General features: G+C 32.6%; 3 protein-coding genes across 4 annotated transcripts; 2 read left to right on the top strand and 1 right to left on the bottom strand.

Annotated features, from left to right (window-relative positions):
* Positions 1-538: 538 nt before the first annotated feature.
* LOC100793289 (endoglucanase 25) lies at positions 539-4228 on the top strand. Its single transcript, XM_003546181.5, has 6 exons — positions 539-1054; positions 1317-1630; positions 2083-2541; positions 2935-3070; positions 3167-3339; positions 3466-4228. Exons 1-6 carry the CDS (start codon positions 682-684, stop codon positions 3865-3867), a joined length of 1857 nt encoding a protein of 618 aa, XP_003546229.1. The 5' UTR covers positions 539-681; the 3' UTR covers positions 3868-4228.
* Positions 4229-4786: 558 nt separating this feature from the next.
* On the top strand, positions 4787-9864 carry LOC100792763 (MLO-like protein 13). The gene is made up of 14 exons (XM_006597583.4): positions 4787-5014; positions 5182-5239; positions 5681-5901; positions 6100-6216; positions 6329-6383; positions 6479-6552; positions 7546-7620; positions 7719-7807; positions 7910-7959; positions 8060-8100; positions 8765-8971; positions 9130-9197; positions 9315-9375; positions 9512-9864. Exons 1-14 carry the CDS (start codon positions 4895-4897, stop codon positions 9752-9754), a joined length of 1479 nt encoding a protein of 492 aa, XP_006597646.1. The 5' UTR covers positions 4787-4894; the 3' UTR covers positions 9755-9864.
* A 3190-nt stretch (positions 9865-13054) lies between these two features.
* Positions 13055-17122, bottom strand: LOC100792235 (putative SNARE associated Golgi protein). 2 transcript variants are annotated; one of them, XM_006596966.4, is made up of 5 exons: positions 16798-17122; positions 15159-15435; positions 14285-14521; positions 13950-14167; positions 13055-13533 (listed from the first exon to the last, which is right to left on the bottom strand). In XM_006596966.4, exons 2-5 carry the CDS (start codon positions 15411-15413, stop codon positions 13305-13307), a joined length of 939 nt encoding a protein of 312 aa, XP_006597029.1. In that variant the 5' UTR covers positions 15414-15435; positions 16798-17122; the 3' UTR covers positions 13055-13304.
* Between the last annotated feature and the right edge of the window lie 7331 nt (positions 17123-24453).

The raw sequence follows: 24453 nt of genomic DNA, 5'->3' as shown, positions 1-24453 counted from the left end.
TTATCCTTAAATGAAATGAGATGTGTGATCTAATAAATTAGTCCAATAGAAATATAATGATATTTAAGTCCAATAAAACATTACTGACATTTTAATACAATGAAAAATTATTCACATTTTGATCCAATATTGGTAATTTATTGACATTTTTTGAACAAAAAAAAATTACTAACATTTTTTTTAGAAAAAAAAAATACAAACATTCTCATTCAATAAAAAGTTATTGACATTTAGGTCCAATAATGATAACTTATTAATATTTTTGTCAAATCTATTTAATATAACCAATTGACCATCAATTTCATGACAGATCTATCTTTATGTGTTATGTAGGCTATTTTATTAATAGTAACGGAAGAAAGTTAACTATCAAATAAATTTATCACATTTTTTACACTTCTAAAAATTAAATTTTGAATTTTAATCTTTGCAAAATAGATCTATCACTGAATTATATGTTCAGAAACGAAAATAGTTATTTATTTTTTTAATGGTTTCCTACAAAATAATACAGCAATTAAAGAAAAAGATATAAATAAAATGAAAGAAACACGACAGCAAGACACCAGCACAACACGATCCTACTAAAACCAAACAACTACTCGTTGATTGAAAGAAACAGTGTGTGTTGTGTTGTGTTGTGTCGGTGGCATTTTTGTTGGTTCGAGTGAGCGAGGGAAGATGTACTCTAGAGATTCATGGGGTGGTCCGTTGGAGATAAACGCGACGGACTCGGCAACGGAGGACGAGCGGAGCCGGAACCTGCAGGACGTGGACAGGGCGGCGCTGTCGCGTCCCTTGGACGAGACGCAGCAGAGCTGGCTCCTAGGCCCCGGCGAGCAGAAGAAGAAGAAGTACGTCGATCTCGGCTGCATCATCGTCAGCCGCAAGATCTTCAAGTGGACCCTCGGCACCCTCCTCTTCGCCGCCTTCCTCGCCGGCCTCATTGCCCTCATCGTCAACACCGTCCCCCGCCACCGCCACAAACACCCCCCTCCCGACAACTACACCCTCGCCCTCCACAAGGCCCTCATGTTCTTCAATGGCCAACGATGTATGTCAACTACCAAATAAAGAAGAAGTTCCCGCATTGAGTAAACATAAAAACAAGAGAGGAGGGATGAAGTAAAGTTACTCCTCATTTCCACAGTTCATTTTCTTGAAATCTAATAGTTAAGATTAGCAACCATTAGATTTCAAGAAATTAAATGATGTGGATGAAAAGTAACTCTCTTATAATTAACTTGATCCCTCCTCAAGCCAAAATATAGTATATATAAACTAACTTGTGTTTTATTTGGGTTGTGTTGTTGCAGCGGGGAAGTTACCGAAGCATAACAATGTGTCTTGGAGGGGAAACTCGGGGATGCAAGATGGGAAATCTTCGGATCATTCTGCTGCGATTAAGGATCTGGTGGGAGGGTACTATGATGCAGGGGATGCTATCAAGTTTAACTTTCCTGCTTCGTTTTCCATTACTATGTTGAGTTGGAGTGTGATTGAGTACAGTGCAAAGTATGAGGCTGCTGGGGAGCTTGATCATGTGAAGGAGATTATCAAGTGGGGTACTGATTATTTTCTCAAGAGTTTTAATAGCACTGCTGATACCATCACCACCCTTGCTGCTCAGGTATCCCCATCCATGATCCACCCCCTCTTTCTTTTTGTTTTCATTCATTCTTGATTTTGTAGCATTAAGTGATTTGCTTGCTAAGGATCGTTCTAGTATTAGTATAGACTATAGAGTATGGACAAAGGTTTTAAACTGCGACCACGGTCGCGGTCGCAGTTTTGTTGCAACTTTGATATTGTAGAAAACTGTAGACAAATATGAAATATGGTTAGTGCTGTTGCAATTGTGGTTGTGATGTGGTCACTACAACCGCAAAAACTCTGATGTTGTAGTCAAAATTGCAGTTATGGATCGATTTTTAAAACCTTGATATGGAGTGTAAATTGTGGAGGATGCATCTTATATGTTGTTTTTTTAGTTTCTTATTTTGATGGACAAGAAAATTTGGTGTGGTGTGGACTGTGGAGTAGGATGTTTCTCAATTATGTTTTTTTGGGCTTGTTTGACAGGTTGGGCTTGGAGATACTTCTGGTGGTGACAGTCCGAATGATCACTATTGCTGGATGCGTCCGGAGGACATGGACTATGACCGCCCTGTGACTGAATGCCACAGTTGTTCCGATCTCGCGGCTGAGATGGCTGCTGCCTTGGCTTCTGCTTCCATTGTTTTCAAGGACAACAAGGCCTATTCCAAGAAACTGGTGCATGGTGCGACCACGCTGTTCAAGTTTTCCAGGGATCAGAGAGGCAGGTACAGTGCTGGGAGTTCAGAGGCTTCAATATTTTACAATTCTACCAGTTACTGGGATGAGTACGTTTGGGGAGGTGCTTGGATGTACTTTGCTACTGGAAATTCGTCGTACCTTAAGCTTGCTACGGCTCCTGGCCTGGCCAAGCATGCTGGTGCCTTCTGGGGAGGCCCTGATTATGGAGTACTCAGCTGGGATAACAAGCTTGCTGGTGCTCAGGTAATTTTGTAGGGTTTATTTGTTATAGTAAGTTATAATATGCTCAAGTCATTTAGATTTGTTGTTTGTAAAGTAGATTAGCAATTTAACATCCACAGATAATAGCAGGAAGTTAATGTCGTGATGAATTAGATATGATGAATTTTGAAGATTTTTTGTTCACTTTTTCATTTTACAATAAGACTTCCATCTGAGATTTTAATAATAATTGGCTGGTAGTTGTGGTGTTTATGGCTTGATGCTGTATGCTGCTTTAATGCTCTGTCTTTAAGCAGCAAATTTGGATTTTTAACTATAGGTCTGGTTAATTATGATTGCTGCTGATCTTGCATGTTATGGTAATTTTAGTGAAAATACATTTGACTGATTTGATTTTTGTCATCTTGTATTTAGGTTCTTCTGAGTCGTTTAAGGTTATTCTTGAGTCCCGGGTATCCATATGAAGAAATTTTAAAGACCTTTCACAACCAGACAAGCATAATCATGTGCTCCTATCTACCAGTTTTCACAAGCTTTAATAGAACCAAAGGTAACAATTCTTACTTCAAACCTTTCCACCGGACATCAGAATTTATGACTTTCCAATTTCTATTCTAATGCAAATGTTGGTATTTTGTGCACCCAGGTGGCTTGATTCAATTAAACCACGGTAGGCCTCAGCCTCTCCAATATGTGGTCAATGCTGCCTTTTTGGCTGCCCTTTATAGTGATTATCTTGATGCTGCTGATACACCTGGATGGTATTGTGGACCTAATTTCTTTTCAACTGATGTGCTCCGTAATTTTGCCAAGACCCAGGTGTGTGATATTGTGCTACTTTAAGAGAGATGATGTCTATGGCATCCAACTCTTCGTAATGTTAATGATATCACTAAGAGGTGTATGGACTAATTTTTCTTTTCCCTTTTGTCGGTGTTTTTGCAGATTGATTACATCCTTGGAAATAACCCAAGGAAAATGAGCTATGTTGTAGGTTTTGGTAATCATTACCCAAAACATGTTCACCATAGAGGAGCATCTATACCGAAGAACAAGATCAAGTATAGCTGTAAGGGTGGATGGAAATGGAGGGACACTTCTAAGCCAAACCCAAATACAATTGTTGGTGCCATGGTTGCTGGTCCTGACAAGCATGATGGCTTCCATGATGTTCGTACAAACTACAATTACACAGAGCCAACTCTTGCTGGAAATGCTGGTTTAGTTGCAGCACTAGTGGCATTGTCAGGCGACAAAAGCACATCGATTGACAAAAATACCATTTTCTCTGCTGTTCCCCCAATGTTTCCTACACCGCCACCACCACCAGCACCATGGAAACCATAAGCGCATCATGCCATTGGTTATTTCTTTCTAGCAAGTATCCCAGATGATTTGAGTGCACCGGTAACCTTCGTTGTTTTGTATCAACTGAAAGATCAAGGTAATTTTGCAGAAAAAAAGCTTTGAGAAATAGAAGAAATGGAGCTTGGCCTACTGAATATAGCTGCCTGGGGCCAATGATCGACTCAAGATTTAGCATTAAGAATTGATAAAGTGGTACTTGAGAGTGTGTCTCTTTAAATTTTTGTGATACACATATAGTATATATGTATCTAAATCAAATCTTGTATTCTTTAAACATGAAAAACTGAACAGCTTGTAATTGTTTGACAGTTTCATCTAATGCCTTCACAGTTTTACTCAATATTGTTCTTTCCTTCTATCTATTTTCTTTTAGTCTTACATTTTTCTCGTTAATCATGGGTTCTTTTTTTCTTCATTCTATTTTGTAAGATAGCCATTAAGCTGTTCTAAAGGTTCTGCCAAAGGATCTATCCAAGCACAAGCATAATCCTAACTGCTAGAAACCATCCTTTTAAATAACCGTGGATTTTGTATGTATATATTCACTTTGAACACTAAAAGGAGACAAGTGAACCTAAAAAGAAGAGAGACAAGGGGCAAACCAGTGAATCGTATAATTGACAACACTAGACTTTTTTGTTCCACATAAACAAACAAAAAACAACGTTACACGTTAAAATGTACTTTCAATTCTTTTTGGTGTCCCAATGTGAATATGTCAGGTGAGATATATGGAAACCATGGTTGTGAAACAAACTATCTTTACTTTATTAGTCAATCTTGCACGCTACTCGTGACCACCACTTTGAATCTGGTTCCACCTTTAATGCATTTGCCAACTTCATTTATTTGTCTGATACCTTGACAAGTTGGGAAACATTCCTTGCTTGCTGTGGCATACATCAACTCTGCCCCATGCAGAATATTGTTACCATAACTACCATCACTTTCATGCCTAAATACATATTGACCAGAAAGGTTTGTTTTGGTAACAAAAGTGCAAAACATGGCAGAAGAATTGAACCAGTCTCTGGAATATACACCAACATGGATTGTTGCGGTTGTTTGCTCCATCATTGTTTTCATCTCTCTTTGTGTTGAGCGTGCCCTTCACAAACTTGGAAAGGTGAACTAACACATGCCTTCACATTTCTTGTGGCCTAGTTGATTTCTCAACCATTTTGTTCTGTTTAAGGGAGTTGCTGTTATTCTTGTTACGTAATTGTTTTCTTTTTGGCATGTCTTAATTACTTAATGTTCATGATGAGTTGTTTGTTCGGTTGGATGTTACAGTACCTAAAGAGCAAAGGTCAGACTGCATTGTATGAAGCCTTGACAAAATTGGAAGAAGGTAGGTTCTTTTATGAGTTTAAATTTGATTCACTCTCAAGCATAAAATGCTGTTAAATATTATATGTTGACACATCATACAATTTGTTTATTAACATTTAGACCTGTAGAGAATATTATTACAATTTTGAAGAGGTAAATGTTTCAATTAATATTGCCCCCGTTCCTTCCCAAAAATTGAATCATTGTGGAATTAAATTATTCAAATAAGTAATCTCAAATCCAAAGACACCGGATTGAGTCTTCTAAATGAAGAAAGTAAACATAAGTAATAGTTGTACTTTGAAGTGGATTACATAATGTATTCTCAATCCTATGGAGTACAAAACATTGCTTCACATTTATTGAGTACATACAACCTTTTATGATACTTCTTCTGTAGATGTCCACTGTAATATCTAATTCTTTAGCCTAATCAATCTGTACTTTATGTTTTCACCAGAATTGATGCTTTTAGGGTTCATTTCCCTGCTATTAACCGTATTTCAAGGTCTAATAAGCGATATTTGTATCTCACCAAATCTTGCAACCCAAATGCTTCCATGCAAGAGACCTCATAGGTCTCCAGAAGGTTCAGAGCATTATCAGATATACTATGATGCTATAATAAACAGACGGAGGCTTTTTTCTACTGATACTGGTTCAGATCATTGTAGGCAAAAGGTAATAGCCAATTATTTTATTTTGATTTATTGAGGTTGCTACCAATGTTATTGACAAAGAATATTGGAATCCTATAAAACTGGAAAGAGTACTCTTATTTAGCCAAAAAAAAAAACCCTCACAAAATAACACTTGAATGTAAAGACAAATTATTTGATTTACATATTTATAATCCATTCCTTTCTTTTTCCTAATCAGGGGAAGGTTCCATTGTTATCATTGGAATCTGTACATCACCTTCACATTTTTATCTTTGTATTGGCCGTTGTACATGCAATATTCTGTGTCACCACAATGCTTCTTGGAGGTGCAAAGGTAAAAAGTTGGTGATATGAATATGATACTCCTTGAAGTTGATACATGCTTAGTAAAAGTAATAGTCCATCCATGATTTGCAGCATATTAATGTTCAATTTACATGGTGTAGATCCGCGAATGGAACAGCTGGGAGGATTATTGTAGGAACAAGATCATAAGTTCAAGTTGTAATTTGAATCTAAATTTCAGATGATCTATATAAGAAAATGAAACAATTTGTCTTTTCATATTTCAACTTTCTAGCTTTTCTCAAATGCAGAAAAAGATTACCGTGAGTTCTTCAAAGTGCATGCTGACGGATATTGGAGAAGAGCAGCTGTTATTAGTTGGCTGGTAAGTCTTCAGAACCTTGCTTAGTCTTCTTCTAACAATGGAATAGCAAACTTCTACCGGTTAATAAGAAAGATAGTGTTTGAGAGTTAATAGAGGTGTATGTAGGATGTGTTTAGTTCAGAGGATGAAAACACAAATGCTTTGGTTTGATTATTTCTTGTTTTCATTCTCACTGGAAATAGAAAATGGTAATGAAAATGTGTTTGATTGGATTTTTGAAAACATGTTCAGTAAAAATATTTTTTCAAACGAACCAAAAAATGGAAACAATAAAATCCGGTTTAGCTTCGCTGAAAAGCATAAAATGAAAAAAATAAAAAGTCAAACCAAACATGTTTTCAGAATTCTAATATTTTGAAAATGAAAATAATTTTTAGAAAATAAAAACAGAAAATAAAAATGCAAACCAAACACACATATTTTTTTATTTTTAACAAAATTACTAGATTTCCTACAGTGGAATCATTATCATTTATATCATTCATACCGGTTATTATACTAATATTGGAATTATCCCTTTCACTACCATTTTTGTCTTTCCCAAAAATGTAACTATAAAAATAATTCTTATTGTATTTGTCAATATCACCTAAAATGAAACTATCAAATAGAAGAGAATTTTTTTTAATTAAATTAGAGTATAAAAAATGTGAATTCCATATGGGACCCATCAAATTTTTCTCTTATTTTTCTTCTCCCTCCCTAAACCAAACATAATCATACTGTGTAAAAAAATTTTACAATCAATGGGAAATAATCATTGGTATATCTTTTAGTATTATAAAATTTGAATTTGCGTGAAAATTTAAAATTCAAATCCAAATCAATGTAGACTAAATTTAAGTAATAGTATCTGAGAAGATTTTTTTTAAAAAAAAAATTGAAATAAAAGTCATAAGGCTAGCTAAGAGAGAATACATTAATTAATATGTATGGATGTTTAGTGGTTTTTTTTTTCATGAGTTACCCTTCAGTTTGGGTTTGTATTGGCAGAGATCATTCTTCAAGCAATTTCATGGCTCTGTTACAAAATCTGACTACCTTGCACTGCGGTACGGATTTGTCAAGGTTAAGATCTGGTTATAATATATTGTTAATCTTTCGGAGAATAATTAAATTCATGGTATGCAAGTAATATAAACTACATTACTTGTAACCTTTTCCAGGAACACCACCCACAAAACCCGGAATATAATTTTCATGATTACATGCTGCGGACACTTGAAGTCGACTTCAAAACAGTTGTAGGCATAAGGTAAGAGTTTAAAAAAGTTTATCTCATAATCTATTTTAGTTTATTGAAAGAAAAAATGATTTGTAATAAGCCAACCGTTCTTGATTGTTTTACATACCGTAGCTGGTACCTGTGGCTCTTTGTTGTGCTGTTTTTGCTGATGGATCTTGAAGGTAAATAAATACTTAATTAATTAGGATCCTCTTTGGCTATATTCTATTGAATTGAACAATGACTGTTTTATATCTACCTACTTATGAGTTTACTATGCAGGATGGCACACTTATTTCTGGTTAGCCTTTTTACCATTGATTGTAAGTGATTTACATTCTTTTCAAATAGATATTTTGTTAACATTAGGACTTACTTTTTTTTCCCTAAATGATGCCTAAAGAAAAAAATATATATACAAGCAATCACTTAATTAAGTATTAAAAATCATGTTAAGTAATCTTCTAAGGCTATGTTGGACTACCCGTTGCCTTGAACATACTTTTGGAGTCCCAAACTTAGTTTTGTATTATGTTTGGATTTTTCAAAAATTAATGCTGCAACCAACAGTTTGGGGTAATTTGTTACTTTTAAAGTAAAATACTTTTAATTTGTATAGTTACGATAAAAACATGAAGTAAAAATACTTTTGATTGATATTATCCAAACAAATTTTATTTTATCAACTTACTTTTGAAAATAAAATATCCAAACACGAATCATGTTATTATAAACTCGTTAACAAACTTAAGTTTATAACATACTTTTGATTCAAACAAAAACTTATGTTTCCAAATTTTAATCCAAACATAGCATTACGTATCAGAAAATCCTTATATCAACTTAGAGACCAAACCCATGGATATTCAAGAGGAGAGAGAGAGTAATATACTTGGGGGGCTAAATTGATGGTTTATTCTTGACAATACTAATGAAGAATGAAATTTTGTTAAGGTGAGACTTGTATTAAGCTTGCTTATGAAACAGCTTCTACTTCTGGTGGGGGCAAAGTTGGAGCACATAATCGCTCGTTTGGCTCAGGAATCAATAGATATGATGGGAAAGGAAGATTCCCGTTCAGTGAAGCCATCAGATGAATACTTTTGGTTTACCCGTCCATCCCTAGTCCTTCACTTACTTCACTTCATTTTGTTTCAAAACTCTTTTGAGATTGCATTTTTGTTCTGGATTTGGGTGAGTGTTTGCTCTATAAACTTCCCTCTCAAATCAAATCAAACATAATTTTCAACTGTATGTTTTACTGTTAGCTTGGAAAAAGTCAATGTAGAAGTGAAATATCTGAGTCATTTTTAACAAATAATTTTTCTCTCTCTTAATCATTCCCTATGCAGACAACATATGGATTGGATTCATGCATTATGGAGAAAATAGCCTACGTTATCCCAAGACTTATAATGGGGTATTATACTCTCTTAAAGTGAAAAATAGAAAATCATGAAATACTTTATATATTGCAACATAGAAACATGCGCTATGTTCTCATCTAACGCTTAGTGGTAATATTTATGTCATACAGTGTAATTGTTCAAGTGCTTTGCAGTTATAGCACCTTGCCTTTGTACACAATTGTGACTCAGGTAATTGGATAAATCTAAGGACATGCTTCCTCCATTAGATTCATAAAAACTTAACTGAAAGTACAATATAAGCTTTGATCAAAACTTTAACATGCTTGTTGTGTTCTTTGCTTTATTCTTCTCACAATGAGAGCAGATGGGTAGCAAAAGCAAGGCTGAAAAGGCAGAACCATCTTCCTTGATAGGGACTAAAGGTGGCTCCCCCAATAATACAAGGCAGTCCAACCACATGATCAAAGAATCAACCCAAATTGATGAACAAGCAATAATCATGATGGAAGATGCAACAACATCTACAATTGAGCTTCCCCACATTGTCCATGCTCCTTTTGAGAGACCTAATGCATCCAATAGTTATTCTTCTACAAATATTCACTAGCATGAATTCAACTTTGATATTAGAAAAACTTGAAAAGTGTCATCAATACAACATTACTAATTGGTTTTATAATGATTTTTATATAAAAAAATACAATAATTTGGTTCTTATTTCTTGTTAGCATGAATTCATCATGATTGTAAAGGGGACACACCAATAGTTCAGCTACATTCTTAAACATATTGTTAGTTATTTAAAAGCAAATTATTTATCAAATGAAGCTACTGTGTGAAGCTTACGCATTTCAGCACTCAAGCTCTCACAGACTCTTAGTAGTCCGTACATGATTTTTTGTTTTTATTTTTTAAAATGACAAATATATTTTTGGTTGTCAATAAATTTTTTAAATGACTTAAATATATTTTTTGCTTTATGTGATTTGAATGTCATTTCCATATATATATATATATATATATATATATATATATATATACACGTACGTGTAGACCTGAAAAAATATTAAAATCACGCTAGAGCTTTAAAAAGGCATACACTAGTTATTGGTCTGTTAGAATATTTGGTTTTAATGGTCATAAAACCTTTTTCAAGCTAGAGACATGACCGATAGAATATATAAAGGGAACAGTAGCTGAACGAAAATAATAAATTGAAAAAATTGTTTTTTAATTTTTGTGAGTTTTGGAGCAATTTGGAGCTTTGTGTGGGTGTTAGTTTATGTGCAGAGAGAGTTCTAACTCATTTTGGAGATGACGAGGTTGTAGACTATTGCACACTTCAAACAGAAATGTGAAATGTCTTAAAAGAGAGCAACCTAGTCCCCAACTTAGCCTTTATTATTTTTTCTAATTGTGTTTGGTTTTGCAGCAACAGTTCTATCTTATTCTTGGATACCATCCTATTTCACTGCTTTTTCTTCAACTACTAAACCATTTCCCCTTCTAAGTGAGAGACCTCCCTAAAGTATACACAGTTGCTATATTTTGTAAACTATTTGAATTTATAAAATAGTACCAATCAATTTTTTATCTTGTAAAAAACTATAAATTTACATATATAATGTAAACATTATTATCAATATCAATTTGTTCTGCTAGCCTTTAATAATTAATATTTTTATTTTATTTTGTTTGCTAGCCTGTTAATAATTAATGTTACTTTATTCTAGCGACCTTTAATAATAAATATTATTTATTATGCTGACGTTTAACATTTGAGATTATTTATTGTACTTTTATCAAGAAAAGTAGCCACAGATACACAAAATCATTCTGCAACTAGAAGTTTATAACTCTTGAGTAAAATCAAAATCTTTTCATTTCTCTTACTGTTTAACTTCCATTCTCAGCTTTTGTTTGCCTAACCTAGACACGCTCTGCCTTACGCAGCACAATGTCTCACTACTCACAATCTTTCCCATTCTTGATCTTTCATTCATGCAAACTTTTCACTGCCAAATTGAACACATATTGATTGCAATATTTTCCATTTTTCACCTTGACAAAATAAAGTACGAATTTGGGAGTATCGGTTTGTAAAAGAACCGTGGATTGATACACACAAATCAGTTCGCGGTTCTCTATTCAGTTGAACGAATTATGTGACTATAGTTAGGATAATCGACCCACCCGATAACGTGCAAGTGACACCTAAAGCAGTTTAGACTTGGACCTTCCTCGACCTCCCTCAATTGTCATCTCAATCTCACATCGTCATTCAAGTTACAACACTTGTTCACATAGATTTGACATTGCTTCAAACAGGGATTTTGATTTTCTTCATAATGAAACTCAAGAAGCTAGGTAACGTCTAAGATTTCAATGCTTATATTACATCTCTACTCATAATATAAAAAAATGGGTATTTTTATTAAGTTTTTAGTGAAATAAAGGCGAGAATTTTAATTAGATTCGGGGTGAGAAGAGTTATATATTATGATTATTATCGTCAATTTTAACTTTAAATTTTCATATGTTCCATGTTTTTTAAACAGTATATCTAATCCACTAGTATTGGGTTATATACCCTTATTATAATGATTGATTATTGTTTGGCCTTGGAATGTTTATTGAACTTTTTAAAAAATAAAGGCTAGAATTTTATGTAAATTCAAAGGTGGGAAGGGTTATATATCTTTGTTCTTGCTGCTGTTGTTATTATGATTATTATTTTATTATCAATTTTTACTTTGGTAAATTTGCATTTATTTGTGTTTTTTCAACAGTAAATCTAATCTAATGGTATTGGGTTATATATTGTTATTATAATGATTGATTCTTGTTTGGCCTTGGATGGAAGCTTAATTGGTAGTCATTGTTAATCCTTTAAATTTGCAAACATGTTGAATTTACAATGAAACATTCTCTCCACTTAGTGTCTCTTTACTTTATTTGCAAAATGACACATAACAAATAATTCTAATGCTTGCAGTTGTGTCTCTTTATTTAATGTGAATGTAAATTGCTTGTCTAACATTCTATAATTAATGAGATATATATACTCTAGGATACCAAAGTGTATTTATTATAGAACTTGACCCATTTGGATAGAATGTTTCACTTTAAATTTAACATTCTCTCTACTTAGTGTCTCTTTACTTTATTTTACTAGGTAGAGAGAATGTTTGACTCTAAATTCAACATATTTGCAAATTTAAAGGATTAACAATGACCACTGATTAAGCTTCCATCCAAGGCCAAACAAGAATCAATCATTATAATAACAATATATAACCAAACACCATTAGATTAGATTTACTGTTGAAAAAAAAGAAGCAAATTTACCAAAGTCAAAACTGATAATAAAATAATAATAGTAATAACAACAAGAAGAACAAAGATATATAACATTTCCCACCTCTGAATCTACATAAAATTCCCGCCTTTATTTTTCAAAAATTTCAATAAAAATTCCAATTTTTGTATGATGAAAAGAGATGTAATGTATGCATTGAAATCTTATATTTTATCTAACTTCTTCAGTTTTCAATTCGAAGAAAATCAAAATCCATCATCAATGAAATCTTATTGTTCATGGGTTGCAAGTGCACAGAGAGGCTAAGCCCCTTGTGGTATGGTAAAAGTTAATATTGTATATTTGTATTGTTTTATCTTTAGAAATTAATATAATCCTATTTATCTAATAAATAATGGAAATTGTTGCTCTGCTGGTCCCGACGGGCGAGGACGTATACATTTTATAAGACAAATATGAAGAGAATGTTATAATTCTTTACCCAAAGTGGCACACCCCTCCTTAGAATGATATTATTTGTAAAATAAAGATACACTCCTTTGGTTTAATTTACACTACATCTCAATTACTAAAGTTTAAGAATAAATATATCGTTAATTTCTCATTTTATAAAAAATAAAAATAAAAAACGTTAGTAAAGCTCTTTCCAATTTATTATAAACAGCCGTTTATCATGTTTACCCGATTGGTGCATTTGCAGACTTTTCTACCCTACATACTCATTCCAATAATCAATAAATGGCCTAAGTGGGAGGGTGAAAAACACTATGGTACATGTAGTCCTAACCCAATTTTTATACATAAATGTACACTGTCGTGGGAAATTTGATGAGGCCTTTCAATGGGAACCTTTCTCCATCTCAAGATTACCACTCCCAGATACAGAGGCAGCTTCCTGATTGGCCTCTGCAATCTTGAGTTCATTTAAGGTCCTTTTTGCATAAACAGTGAAGGCAATGGTGGTAACAACAGCAACAATAAATGAAATAATGTTATACACGATTTCCACAGTGGTCAATTGGTGCTTCCCATACTGTGCGTCTGCCAAAGTCCTTATTAATCGACCACTGCTCAAATGAGAAAAACATAGATGTATTACCAAAGATTAATAAGGAAAACATGCTATGGATTCAGCCATATCCCGGGATCAAACAAAGCATATTTTATTCCCATAGTCATATATGTCTGTATTCAAACAAACTTCAGAAAGTTTGACTCTGACCATTTTTTTCCCTTGGAGGTATGAGGAGGAAATTTGGGGAGGGGGTTGTCAAAATGTCAAGACATGAAAATATCTCAATTTTCAAACAAGGATAATTGTTTAGTCAAAATGAAAAAGTAACCCTTTTTAAGAAAATACTTCATAATTATATTTGTAAGTATATTTTTAAAAAAAATTATCTTCCCCCTTAAGAAAATCTTGCCCTCCGCCCCTGCCACCCATCCAAACATACCATAAAAGACAAAATACGAAAGAACGGACCTGTAGATGTAAATGAAAGCTTCTGGCACCATTCCTGCTATTGATCCACATAAGTACGGCCAAAACCTCATATTTGTCACTACTACAGCATAGTTGAATATGGTATATGGAAAAGGTGAAACTCTAAATAGAGCAACTACTTGAAATTGATGGAACCAGCTTCCTTCCCCAGCAAGCCTAATCATTGCAGCATTCTTGGGCCATCTCTTTAACCATTGCTGAACCATATATAAATAAAGAGCATAAACAGAAACTCAAAGAAAAAACAACTTAAAAGAAAACGAAAAACAACACCAATCTAGACCATTTATCATATGAGAAACAAAATGACTTACATGAATGCGGTCACGGAAAATTAGTCCAATTAAGTAAGGGAGGACCATCCCAATGGTTGTTCCAATCATTATTATAACAAAGCCAAGGCCATAACCAAAAATCATCCCAGCCAACCACATGGAAGGGCCAGAAGGGATAAAAAATACTGGGAATAAAGCCAGAGAAGCAACAAGTACAAGGGCAAGAACTGGACGGCCAAAGGTAGTTGCTTCCCACTCCATGATTGGATAAAGGACCTACAAAAAAAAAAATAGAAAGGCCAAGCTTCAAAATATGAAGTAACAGCAACCATGTGGAGTGTAAGCTATTCCACAAGAATTAAAATATTGATCTAAGCTAGTTCAAAGGCAATAGCAAAAATTTCAATATTTATGCAGTTCCCAAACCTCTTCAAGTTTATTACCATAAGTCATTTCGTGATATGATACTCATAAGGACTAAACTATAAAATGTCTGCAAACTAGAGTTAAAGAAAAAAATATAGCATTGACAGCATGAGATCATACATAAATTGAAACATAGCAAACTGCAAACTGAAGCCATATAATTATATAAAGTGGGAGAGAACAAAGAACTAGTGGTTCTATTAATCTAATTGGAAATAATAACCAAATACATAAAGATGTGATGCCAAGGAAAATGTCAAACTTTAAATATCATTGTCATATAAAATGTTTCAGTTAAAAACAATTAGGAGCCAGAAAGTGACACACGAATGACATAATTTTATGAATATCAAATAAATCCACAACAGCCAAACAGCACAGTATTGATTAATTTCTGAATAGGAATTGCAAAGCCCACATCCCCAGTAAACATGCATCAAGAAAAGAAACTCTGGTACCAGAACAATTGTAAAGCAAGAGGAAGTACCTTTTCAAAAGTAAATGGCACTCCCCATTTCAATATAACAAGACCAAGTATAACAATGATAAAGCACCATAAAAAGACTTTAATCCACCACATGAAAGATTTCATTCTTGAGTCTGCTAGAGGCTGTAGCATTTCAGTTTCAACAGCCCTCGGTTCATCCGATATGGCAAGTCTAACATATTCACTATTCCCCCTCACATGATGACCCGAGATTGCATGTTTTTCCAACTCCTCCAATGATTCCGGTGTCATCATTGTGATGCCAGAGGACTATGAACTGAAACAAAAACACAACATAAGCATGATGCTGAGATTGATTAAAAATTCAAAGTGAACGTTTGATTCTACATACTTAAATCAAGCAAGAACAATCACATGGCATTAGAAAAAAAGTTAATCTACCTTAAAGACTAAGACCAAAAATTCTCTAGCCAAATTGCGGCCAATTAACATTCACATTATATGACAACAGAAGAGACAGCTAATAACCAAAAAGTAAAACAAGGATGCTTAAGAAGATACAACATGACTTCTAAGTTCTAACTATACACAGGTGAAGAATTCTGGATGACTTTGAAAGAGGTTGGAAGTGTCAACTGTCGAGTTCCAGAAATGTAGTAGGGTATACTCCTGTTTGGAGATATAATAACAAGGCAAACAGTAGCAGAACAAAGTAAGCAAGCTACAAGAGTTACTATATGTATAAAATTCCTTTCATACTATGGCCAGAATAAATTTTCCTTAAGGCATAACACTGAATGAGTTAGAAATTACGCAGAGATCGCAACATTGCCTCACTATTTACATCCAATAAAACCATGCTGCGGCAAAACTGCCACTGTTAGACTGTAGCAAACTGCATATAGATATGGGCCACAGAATTTAACCCCAAAAAAAGAAATGTTTAAAAACTGTTCAGAAGCTATATAATATCCTAAGCAAAAACAGAATTTGTGCATGTCTGCAGTAAAAAGCATCTGAATAAAGGAGACTGATTGGAAAATATCAAAGACTCCAAATAGCCCTAAAAGCTTTTGTTTTCTTTCTTTTTTCAACCCCCTTTTTTGTACACATATGATCCTTGCAAGAGCCCTAAAGAACTAATTCAATGAAGAAAGGGCCAACCAAAAGAAGAATTCAGAGCCCTAAAAATCTCAGCACCAAAGCTGGTCCCCTTTTATTTGAAAACCCAAACAAAATTTTTATTTATCCTAAAAGACTTTCAACTTTCAATAATCCAAATAACAAACAGATGGCACTCACCTCTCTAATCACTTGAGAGCTTCTTCAAGGTGTTGAAGCCAAAATTTCCCAAACTAGAGAGATAGGTTTAATTGAACTAACTAAGCCACTCCCTTTGAACATTAAATCTCCATAACATCACTTAAATTTAACTTTTTTCCACTTCAATGAATTACTATAAAAATTTAAAAACCCAAGGCGCCTCCCTCTTCAATGCCCGCAATTAATGAAACAAACGTAAATTTATCTTTTCATTTTTTTCGATAAGAACCTATAAATAAAGTATAACAAAATAAAATATCCTTAGAAATTGTGAAACTCACCAGCAAAAGAGAAAGAGAAGAAGAAGAAGAATCGGAGAGTGTTGTGATAAACTGAGAGAAGCGAAAAGGCTTACGAGTTAGCAACTTCCGCGGAGCTTGGCCGTCGGAGTAAGGCGGAAACCGCCGTGGACGGCGGAAGAGGTGGCGGGGAAGGGAAGAAGTTCAACGCGGAAGGCAACGAAAAATCACCAAAACTTTCGTCTACTTCACAAATGTTTCGTTTTTTCAAACTTCAAACAAGGTACCTTCGTCTTCTTCTTATATTTTTATTTTTGAAATTTTGTATATTTGTTTTATTTTATTATAGTTTTGAGGAAGAAACGAAGGGTGAGAAAAAAAATTGTATGGTGGCTTTGCAAAAAAGTGGTTGGGTTGAATGCAATGTTGTCAAGAAGAACACCCAAAGAAAAAAAAAAATGAAGGAATATGTATTCAAACTAAGTAAAAATATAGTATTAGTATTTTCACACGTAAGTACATTATACAGAATAATGTTTATTTTATAATTAATATTTATACTAAATAAATATTCTTTGATATATAAATTATATTATAATTAAAGTTTACAATAAACATTATAGAATTATGATAAATATTTTGTATTGTGAAAGTAATATTTTTTAATTATAAACAAAAAAAGTTAATTAAGTTTTTAGTCCCTCAAATTTTTTTAGTTCCAAATTTTAATTCTCCAAAAAGTTTTTTTTATAACTTTTAGTCTTCTATTAATTTTTTATCATCAATTTTAGTCTTTGAAATTTTTTTTAGTTATTTTTAGTATCTTATTTTTTTCTATTGTTGAAAATTAATCTTAAATATAAAATAAATGAAGAACTAAAATGGACAGTGACTAATTTTGAATAATAAAAATAAATAAGAAACTAAATATACTAACAAAAATTAATAAAAAAAACTAGAAATTATAATTTAAAAATTGAAAGACTAAAAACTTAATTAATCCTTAAAAAAAATAAAAAAGTGTTGAAATTTAAATTAGAATTGAGGATATTAAAATGATAGATTCAACAAGATAAGATAATAAAAAAAAAATCCTTAGACACTTTAGCCTCTTGTAGAAAAAACTTTTTGAAAATGCTCTCGTTCAATTGTTAAGATAATTATTCTAATTTATATACATAAAGTGATAAATAAGTAAAATAATTTTATATTATAAGTATATTTTAATTAAATTTAATTTTGATATATTATTAATGTGAAATTTTTATATTACTAATGAAATAACACTATATTGCGGCCTTTAAAATAGTAACCAATGGATGATTTTTAATAATATAGCAATTGATGATTGATTAACGTAATAAAAAATATCATAATATCAAAATTCTAACTAAATTCATTTTAAATTGACTTATCAAGCTTTTGTATATTTTAATTTTTTATTACTAATACAAGATAAAAACTTACTAATTTTAGGTGTACGATGAATCAATTATTAAGAATAATTACTTAGTTTATCGATTTTAAGAAATTAGTAATTGTTTTTATAAAAATAGTTACTCCCAAACATACCGCCACTTATAATATTTTGGTAGCTAAAACATTCCAACCAAGGAATAAGTAATGTAATTTTTTTCAGAGTATGTTTAATTTAGAGGATAAAAATATAAGAATTTTTTTTAATTAAAGTATAAAAAATGTGAGTCTCATAAAAAAATATGAAAATTTTCTTTAATATTATTTTTCTTCTTTCGTTCCCAAGGTCAAACACAATCTTAAATTAGGAATTAATTTTTGAAGGTTTTTAAGTAGAATGCTGCATTCGTATTTTAAAATAAAAAAGTATTAAAAAGAAAAACTTTGTCGCCTTGTAATTTTTATTGCACTCAAATCTGAATATTTAAAATGAAAATTTTGTCACCTTCTAAAACATAGACTAAGCATATTTTTTTTCCTTAAAGTATTTGGAGCCGTCAAGCAGTCAACGCGGCCACGCGCTAAACAATTCAGTGTGATGCATTTGTACGCAGATAGGAGCATAGATTTCAAATACAACAAAGCGCGTGCAAACTTGTGATGCATTTGTACGTAAGAAGAAGAAAAACAGAATTTAAATTCAACAAAAATCAAATGCAACAAAATAAACCAATGGCATATTCTTCTTCTACAACATTACATAGGACCAAATCAAATCACTCATCTTCCCACATCTAGAAGGTTATGTCAGAAGGAATTGACTTTTGACTTTTGACTTTTCCATTCCTGTCACGTTATCTTATGACTGTAATTGCAAGCTTGTTGCTATCCATTTTTATGGGATTGGTTGGATTATATTGGACTTAAAACCCAAAAAGAAAAATAGTTAATGAGATTTGGTACAGAGTTTAATGATGAAATAATAGGTTATCAACTGGTTACATCATGGGATTGTCTTTGAATTTAAAGTGACATTGGACTAAAAAAATACAATATATAATGTCGTCCTTTTAGTCATAAGTTTTAAAAAATTTAAATTAGTATTCAGTTATTACTGGTAACTTCATAATTCATAAATAATAATAAAAAAAGCATTAGCATTTATGAAATTTTCTGCTATCATTTATTTTGGTTGCTGCATTTGCTACGAAATTATAGTTGAACCATTAAATATATAGTAGTATCTCGTAAGATAATGAAATAATTTATAGGTTAATTGATTAGTTTATCTGGAAATATAAATTATCTGATGTGTTTGATTAAATAGTTTTTTGAAAATATTAGTACTAACTTTGGTTTGATAAGTTAATAAAATTAACGTATGATTAAATAGATTTTCTTTTTTAGTGTTATCCTTGTTAATTTCTAAAAACCATCTGTCATCCAATATTTTACTCTCAGTGGAAAGACTCAACAGTGTCAAGTTTCCTATGTTGCTCATGATGTTAATATGGTGACAGATGCTATGTGTTTAATAAAGAGGAATGGAAAAAGATGAAAAGGAATAAAATTGTGAGGGATGAAAAGGGTAAAAAAATTAATTGATAAAAATAAGAGAGAATGTAAAATAGATAAACAATTTAAGAGTAAATTACATTGGTATTTTATGTATTTTTTTCAAATTATACATTATACTTATTTCTTTTTTATATTACTTTTATCCACTTTCTATTAACGTTGCTAACTAACGTTAATTGAAATAATATGTGAACAGATGAAATTACCTTAACATTTTTGTTACACTTATACCTTCAGTATTTCTCAAATTGCATTCGATACCTCACCCTTTTTATATTACTTCTACTCCCACTTTTAACCCCTTCTGCTAACGTCGTCGTTAACTAGCGTCTATTAAAACATGTGAGCAGACAAAATTCCTCAATCATCGTTATTAAATATTTAATAACAAATTAATAATTGACCATGTGAATAGACCTTCGCAATTATAGTTTTTCCTTTAATACTTGAAGAAGTTGTAGCTCTTGATTGAGACATTATATCAAACACTTAACCATCAAAAATAAATATTTCAAAGAAAGGAGTTAAAAAAACAAATGCAGAAGCAGAACACTAAATTTTGAAGCAAAATACCATATTCAATCAATAGGCATTGCTGGAAACATAGTCCAACAAAAATGCAGCAACCAAATGATCCAACACACACAAAAAAAACTGAACTAAAAAAAGAAGAAGAAAGGGTGTTAACACAAGGTGGGTTCACGTCCAACAAAAAGTTGGGTTCACGTTCAATTAGAGAAAAAAGGAGAAGAAAGAGTGTTAAAATATTTTCAGGTTGAAAATGATATATGTCTTTTATGGAGTTAAGAGGAAGAAGATGATGATATTTTAAACATAAATTTTTCCTAAAAGTCATGTTAACAGTATGTGTTTACTTTCTGTTAAATTATTAAACAATGTTTAAAAAGAAAAAGGTTTGAGAGTAATGTGAACTAAACAAATAAGAAGGTTTTTGGAGGGTACAAGAAGGGAAGAGTGTGTGCAATTTGGGAAAAAAGTACAGGAGAATATGAATGTAATTTACTCAAGATTTAATTAAAGAAAAAAATTAAAATTAAACAATTATGAAATTTTAATTTTATCCCAACTTTGGAAAAAAAAATTACTCGACAAAAGTTTTAAAAAAAATTAAATTAATGTTGTAATAAAATAAAAATAAGACACATACTATTAATTATGTCCAATTATATGCCCTGGTTTATTTTTTTAAAAAAAGAAAATGAATATTTTCACCATAATTCATTATGTGTTTAATGATTTAATAAAAAAGAGAGAAACATTTTAACGTTATAGGAAAAAGGCTAATACGATTTCACGTAAAAAAAAAAAAAAAGGAATGACAGATTTGGATTGACCATTTTCTATTATAGATTTTTTTTATCTATTTTTGAGGTAAGAGTTGTTCATGTGAGTGTCACATCATTATAATCTCTTTCAACCCTGATTTCATGTTTTTCAAATAACATAACTATAGTACTTTCAGTCCAATTCATTGTTGCATTACTTTCACATCTGAACTTTCAGCGGTTCCAAACACTACCTTAGCAATGTACCTCAACACCCTAATCCCACTTATACTTGACTGAAAAGTGTCTAACTTTTACCTTGCCTTACATACTTAGTGCATGTTTGATTTGTTATTGAAAATACTATGACATTCCAATGTAAATCCAATAAATAAAAGCAAAATGAATGCAAATAAGAATCTTGATCCATTGACCAAATTACTTTTATCTCAAACATGATTTTGTAAAAAATTCTCAAACATGCTCTTACTCCAACTCCAAGACCATTCTATGAAACCAAGTCTCCTCTACAAGGCATGCTCTCTTTTATGAGCTTTTACACTTCTTCATTACTTGAAACAATGGAGTGCTTATATACATGACCACTCAGCTGCATGGTGGACAACATGAAACTCTTCTAATGACAAACTGCTAAAGCCCCTTTGACTAAGGCTATGCAAAAATCGGTTTGAAAAAAAAAACCAAATCAGATTGATTTTTGAACCGGTTTAACCAGTTTGATTTTTAACTTGAAATTGCGAACTGATTTACGATCTGGTTCAATTGATTTTAGAAAATTAATTCTAAACTAGTTTCTAAACTAAATTGATTTTGAACCAGTTTATAATTGTTTTCAGAGTCAAACCAATTCTGAACTGGTTCCAAACTAGTTTAAAATATTTTAAGAATCAAATTGGTTTTGTATTGATTTTCAATTTATTTTTTTTGAATTAGCAAACTCCACAATCCATATATTTTGGCATTTAATATGTTTTCAGCAACTACATTTAGGTTTTATTATAATAGTACTTGTTTTTTCCCCTTCATCGTGTTGCTTCAATGATCAAAAGGCTTGAATGGACAAGTAAACAAAACCTAAATTCCAATTGTGAAAATGAACCTTACCTATTATTGTTGTGATGCCAAGTCCAAGTCCAATAGATGAGTATGTAAAGGATATTATGGCCGCAACAATTGAAACCCATGCCATGTCGTGGAGATCTGATATGAATGACATTATGACATGAACTAGTCCAAACAACATCATATATACCACATCCCCATATTTACAAGGAGCCCGATGCCCAAAATCAACTAATTTCATAATTCAATCTATCAAATGCAATATGAAACTATAACTCGTCCACACCATCTCAAACATAGCTATGCTCCCACATTCTAATCAAAGTTCTTACCATTGAAAACAACTTCGCCAGTACATGTAGGAAAGCTAATAGTTACCAACTTGGTTTTCCAAACAAAATAAAAAACATAACAAAACAGGTCCTGCTATGATTGATACTACTAGGGGACTAGCATTATCCTCCATTACAACCGATGAATCTCAAAAAATCCCTCACATCCTTAATCAAAATTAAACTAGTAGAAGAAGCCCAGTGCCTTACCACCAACATTTTTTCCTCCTAGCCTCTTCATGATTCATGACCCTGAGTTTAGATGGATACTTTTAACAAAGTAATTCATTTTAAATGAGATATTAAATATCCATCATTTTAAATTTAATGTTTAGATGATAATCTAAAGGGAAATTGAATATCTGAAATTTTAATAAAAAATTTTAATTAAGAAAAATTGAATAATATGAAATTCTCTTCAAAATAAAAAAATTTCAATTTCTCCCCGTATCGGTACCACCCGTCTCTCTGTGCGTACTCACTCCTCTCTCCAGTGCTAGCGCGTCCTCACTCATCTCTCTCGGTCTTTCCTCAGGTTCCGAGAACTTCGACCCACAGTACTCACTCTTCTCTCTCGGTCTTTCAATTTCTCTCTGTTTCAACTTCCTCAACCTTTTCTGGTTCGGTGAGTGAAGCAATTTTTTCTCTGAGAAAACCTAATTCGGGTTCCGTTTGGGGTTCCTCGGAAGTGTGTTGTTGTTCCGTCGTGTTCGGAATTGGAAACTCCATTTCTTGGTCCTTAACGGGAGAACTCCAGAACCTACTAGCCAAAGAGGAAGATCTGTACGGCGCGGATCTATAGCTAGTTAAAAGCAAAGTGTTTCTCGGGGGCGTGCTTGAATTGGAAGCAAATCACTATCCTTATCGACATTCACTCTCTCATGGAACGGTAATTCTGATTCTTCGTCGTGAAAATTGTGCTTGGGCTCGGAGTGATGTTTGAGCTTGGTGGGCTTTCGACGGAAGAAGTTGGGCCAGAGGGGTTTGCAGCGGCAGGGGTGGTTGTTGGGGCTTCGGATCCAACAGCAGTAGCAGCGGCAGCGGCAACGCGTGGGAGCTAAGTCACGTTTGGTGGTGGCGCCTTGTTTGGAAGGGCGTTTGACTCAGACCTGGCCCATGCACGTGACCTTGGAGGAAGAGGGTTCCTGGGTTTGGGTTTCGATGGTAGTGGTGTTTTTTTTCCCTTACGAACATTGGGCTTGATTTGGACCTTCTGCTGCTTCTGCTGGCAGCATTGCTTCTGAGAAACCTTATTAGTGGGGGAGGGAACTTGTCTGTGCAACCCGAACTCGAAATGGGTTTGGCTTGATTTGAATTGCCTCATCCAAACAATATATTTATAAAATAAAAGGAATTTAAATTAAGACAATAAAAATATTGTGTATTTGAATTTCTTAGAAAATTTTAAATCTTCCATCCAAACACATGGTGATGCCAGTAAGGTAGTCAATACAATATACCCAAACTGCATAATTAGCATAAATCAAAATGTAAGGGATAAGTGGAGGAACCATTTGTATCAACATAAGAGAGTAAACTATCAACATAGTTCAATGGTTAATATGATGATAACGAGTTAATTTCATGGCACCGCTACAAATTAATCAACCTTAGTATATATAAGCAATCAAAGCCTTGATCAATCTAACTTAATCCTTACATAAAAAAAATTTCATGACATAGAAGAAATACAATCACCACAAGGAAGAATCAACCATTTTATACGAAGGAACATAGTTTTGAATTAATTTACTTATGTTAACAAAATGGTAACACAAATAAGCTCTTACTCCATGGCACTATACAAACATATATCCTCACCTCTTGGCATGTTTAAAGTTCATAGAAACATGCATTTGCACATAACACACAAAAGGGTATGAAAAAAAAACATTTTAACTGACCTGTCTTGAGGGGATATAGAGAACATGGGATCATCAGACAATTACAAAGAAAAAATATTTTTCACACCATAGAAGTAATAAAATCATTTTATATAAAGGATCATAGTTTGAATTAATTTACTGATCTTAATCAAATGACAACACAAATAAGCTCTTATTCCATGAAAATGCAA

This window comes from Glycine max, chromosome 15 (genome assembly GCF_000004515.6).
Source record: "Glycine max cultivar Williams 82 chromosome 15, Glycine_max_v4.0, whole genome shotgun sequence".
NCBI classification, from domain to species: Eukaryota; Viridiplantae; Streptophyta; class Magnoliopsida; order Fabales; family Fabaceae; genus Glycine; species Glycine max.
This window is presented reverse-complemented; position numbering and strand designations above follow the sequence as displayed.

Coding starts and splice junctions, on each gene's coding strand:
- LOC100793289 (XM_003546181.5), top strand. CDS start 682: ATGTACTCTAGAGATTCATGGGGTGGTCCGTTGGAGATAAACGCGACG. Junction 3,071..3,166: donor AAGCTTTAATAGAACCAAAG/GTAACAATTCTT, acceptor TTGTGCACCCAG/GTGGCTTGATTCAATTAAAC. Junction 3,340..3,465: donor GTAATTTTGCCAAGACCCAG/GTGTGTGATATT, acceptor GTGTTTTTGCAG/ATTGATTACATCCTTGGAAA.
- LOC100792763 (XM_006597583.4), top strand. CDS start 4,895: ATGGCAGAAGAATTGAACCAGTCTCTGGAATATACACCAACATGGATT. Junction 7,808..7,909: donor AAAACAGTTGTAGGCATAAG/GTAAGAGTTTAA, acceptor TACATACCGTAG/CTGGTACCTGTGGCTCTTTG. Junction 9,376..9,511: donor TGTACACAATTGTGACTCAG/GTAATTGGATAA, acceptor CAATGAGAGCAG/ATGGGTAGCAAAAGCAAGGC.
- LOC100792235 (XM_006596966.4), bottom strand. CDS start 15,413: ATGATGACACCGGAATCATTGGAGGAGTTGGAAAAACATGCAATCTCG. Junction 14,522..15,158: donor TGCCATTTACTTTTGAAAAG/GTACTTCCTCTT, acceptor TTTTTTTTGTAG/GTCCTTTATCCAATCATGGA. Junction 14,168..14,284: donor TTTTCCGTGACCGCATTCAT/GTAAGTCATTTT, acceptor TATATGGTTCAG/CAATGGTTAAAGAGATGGCC.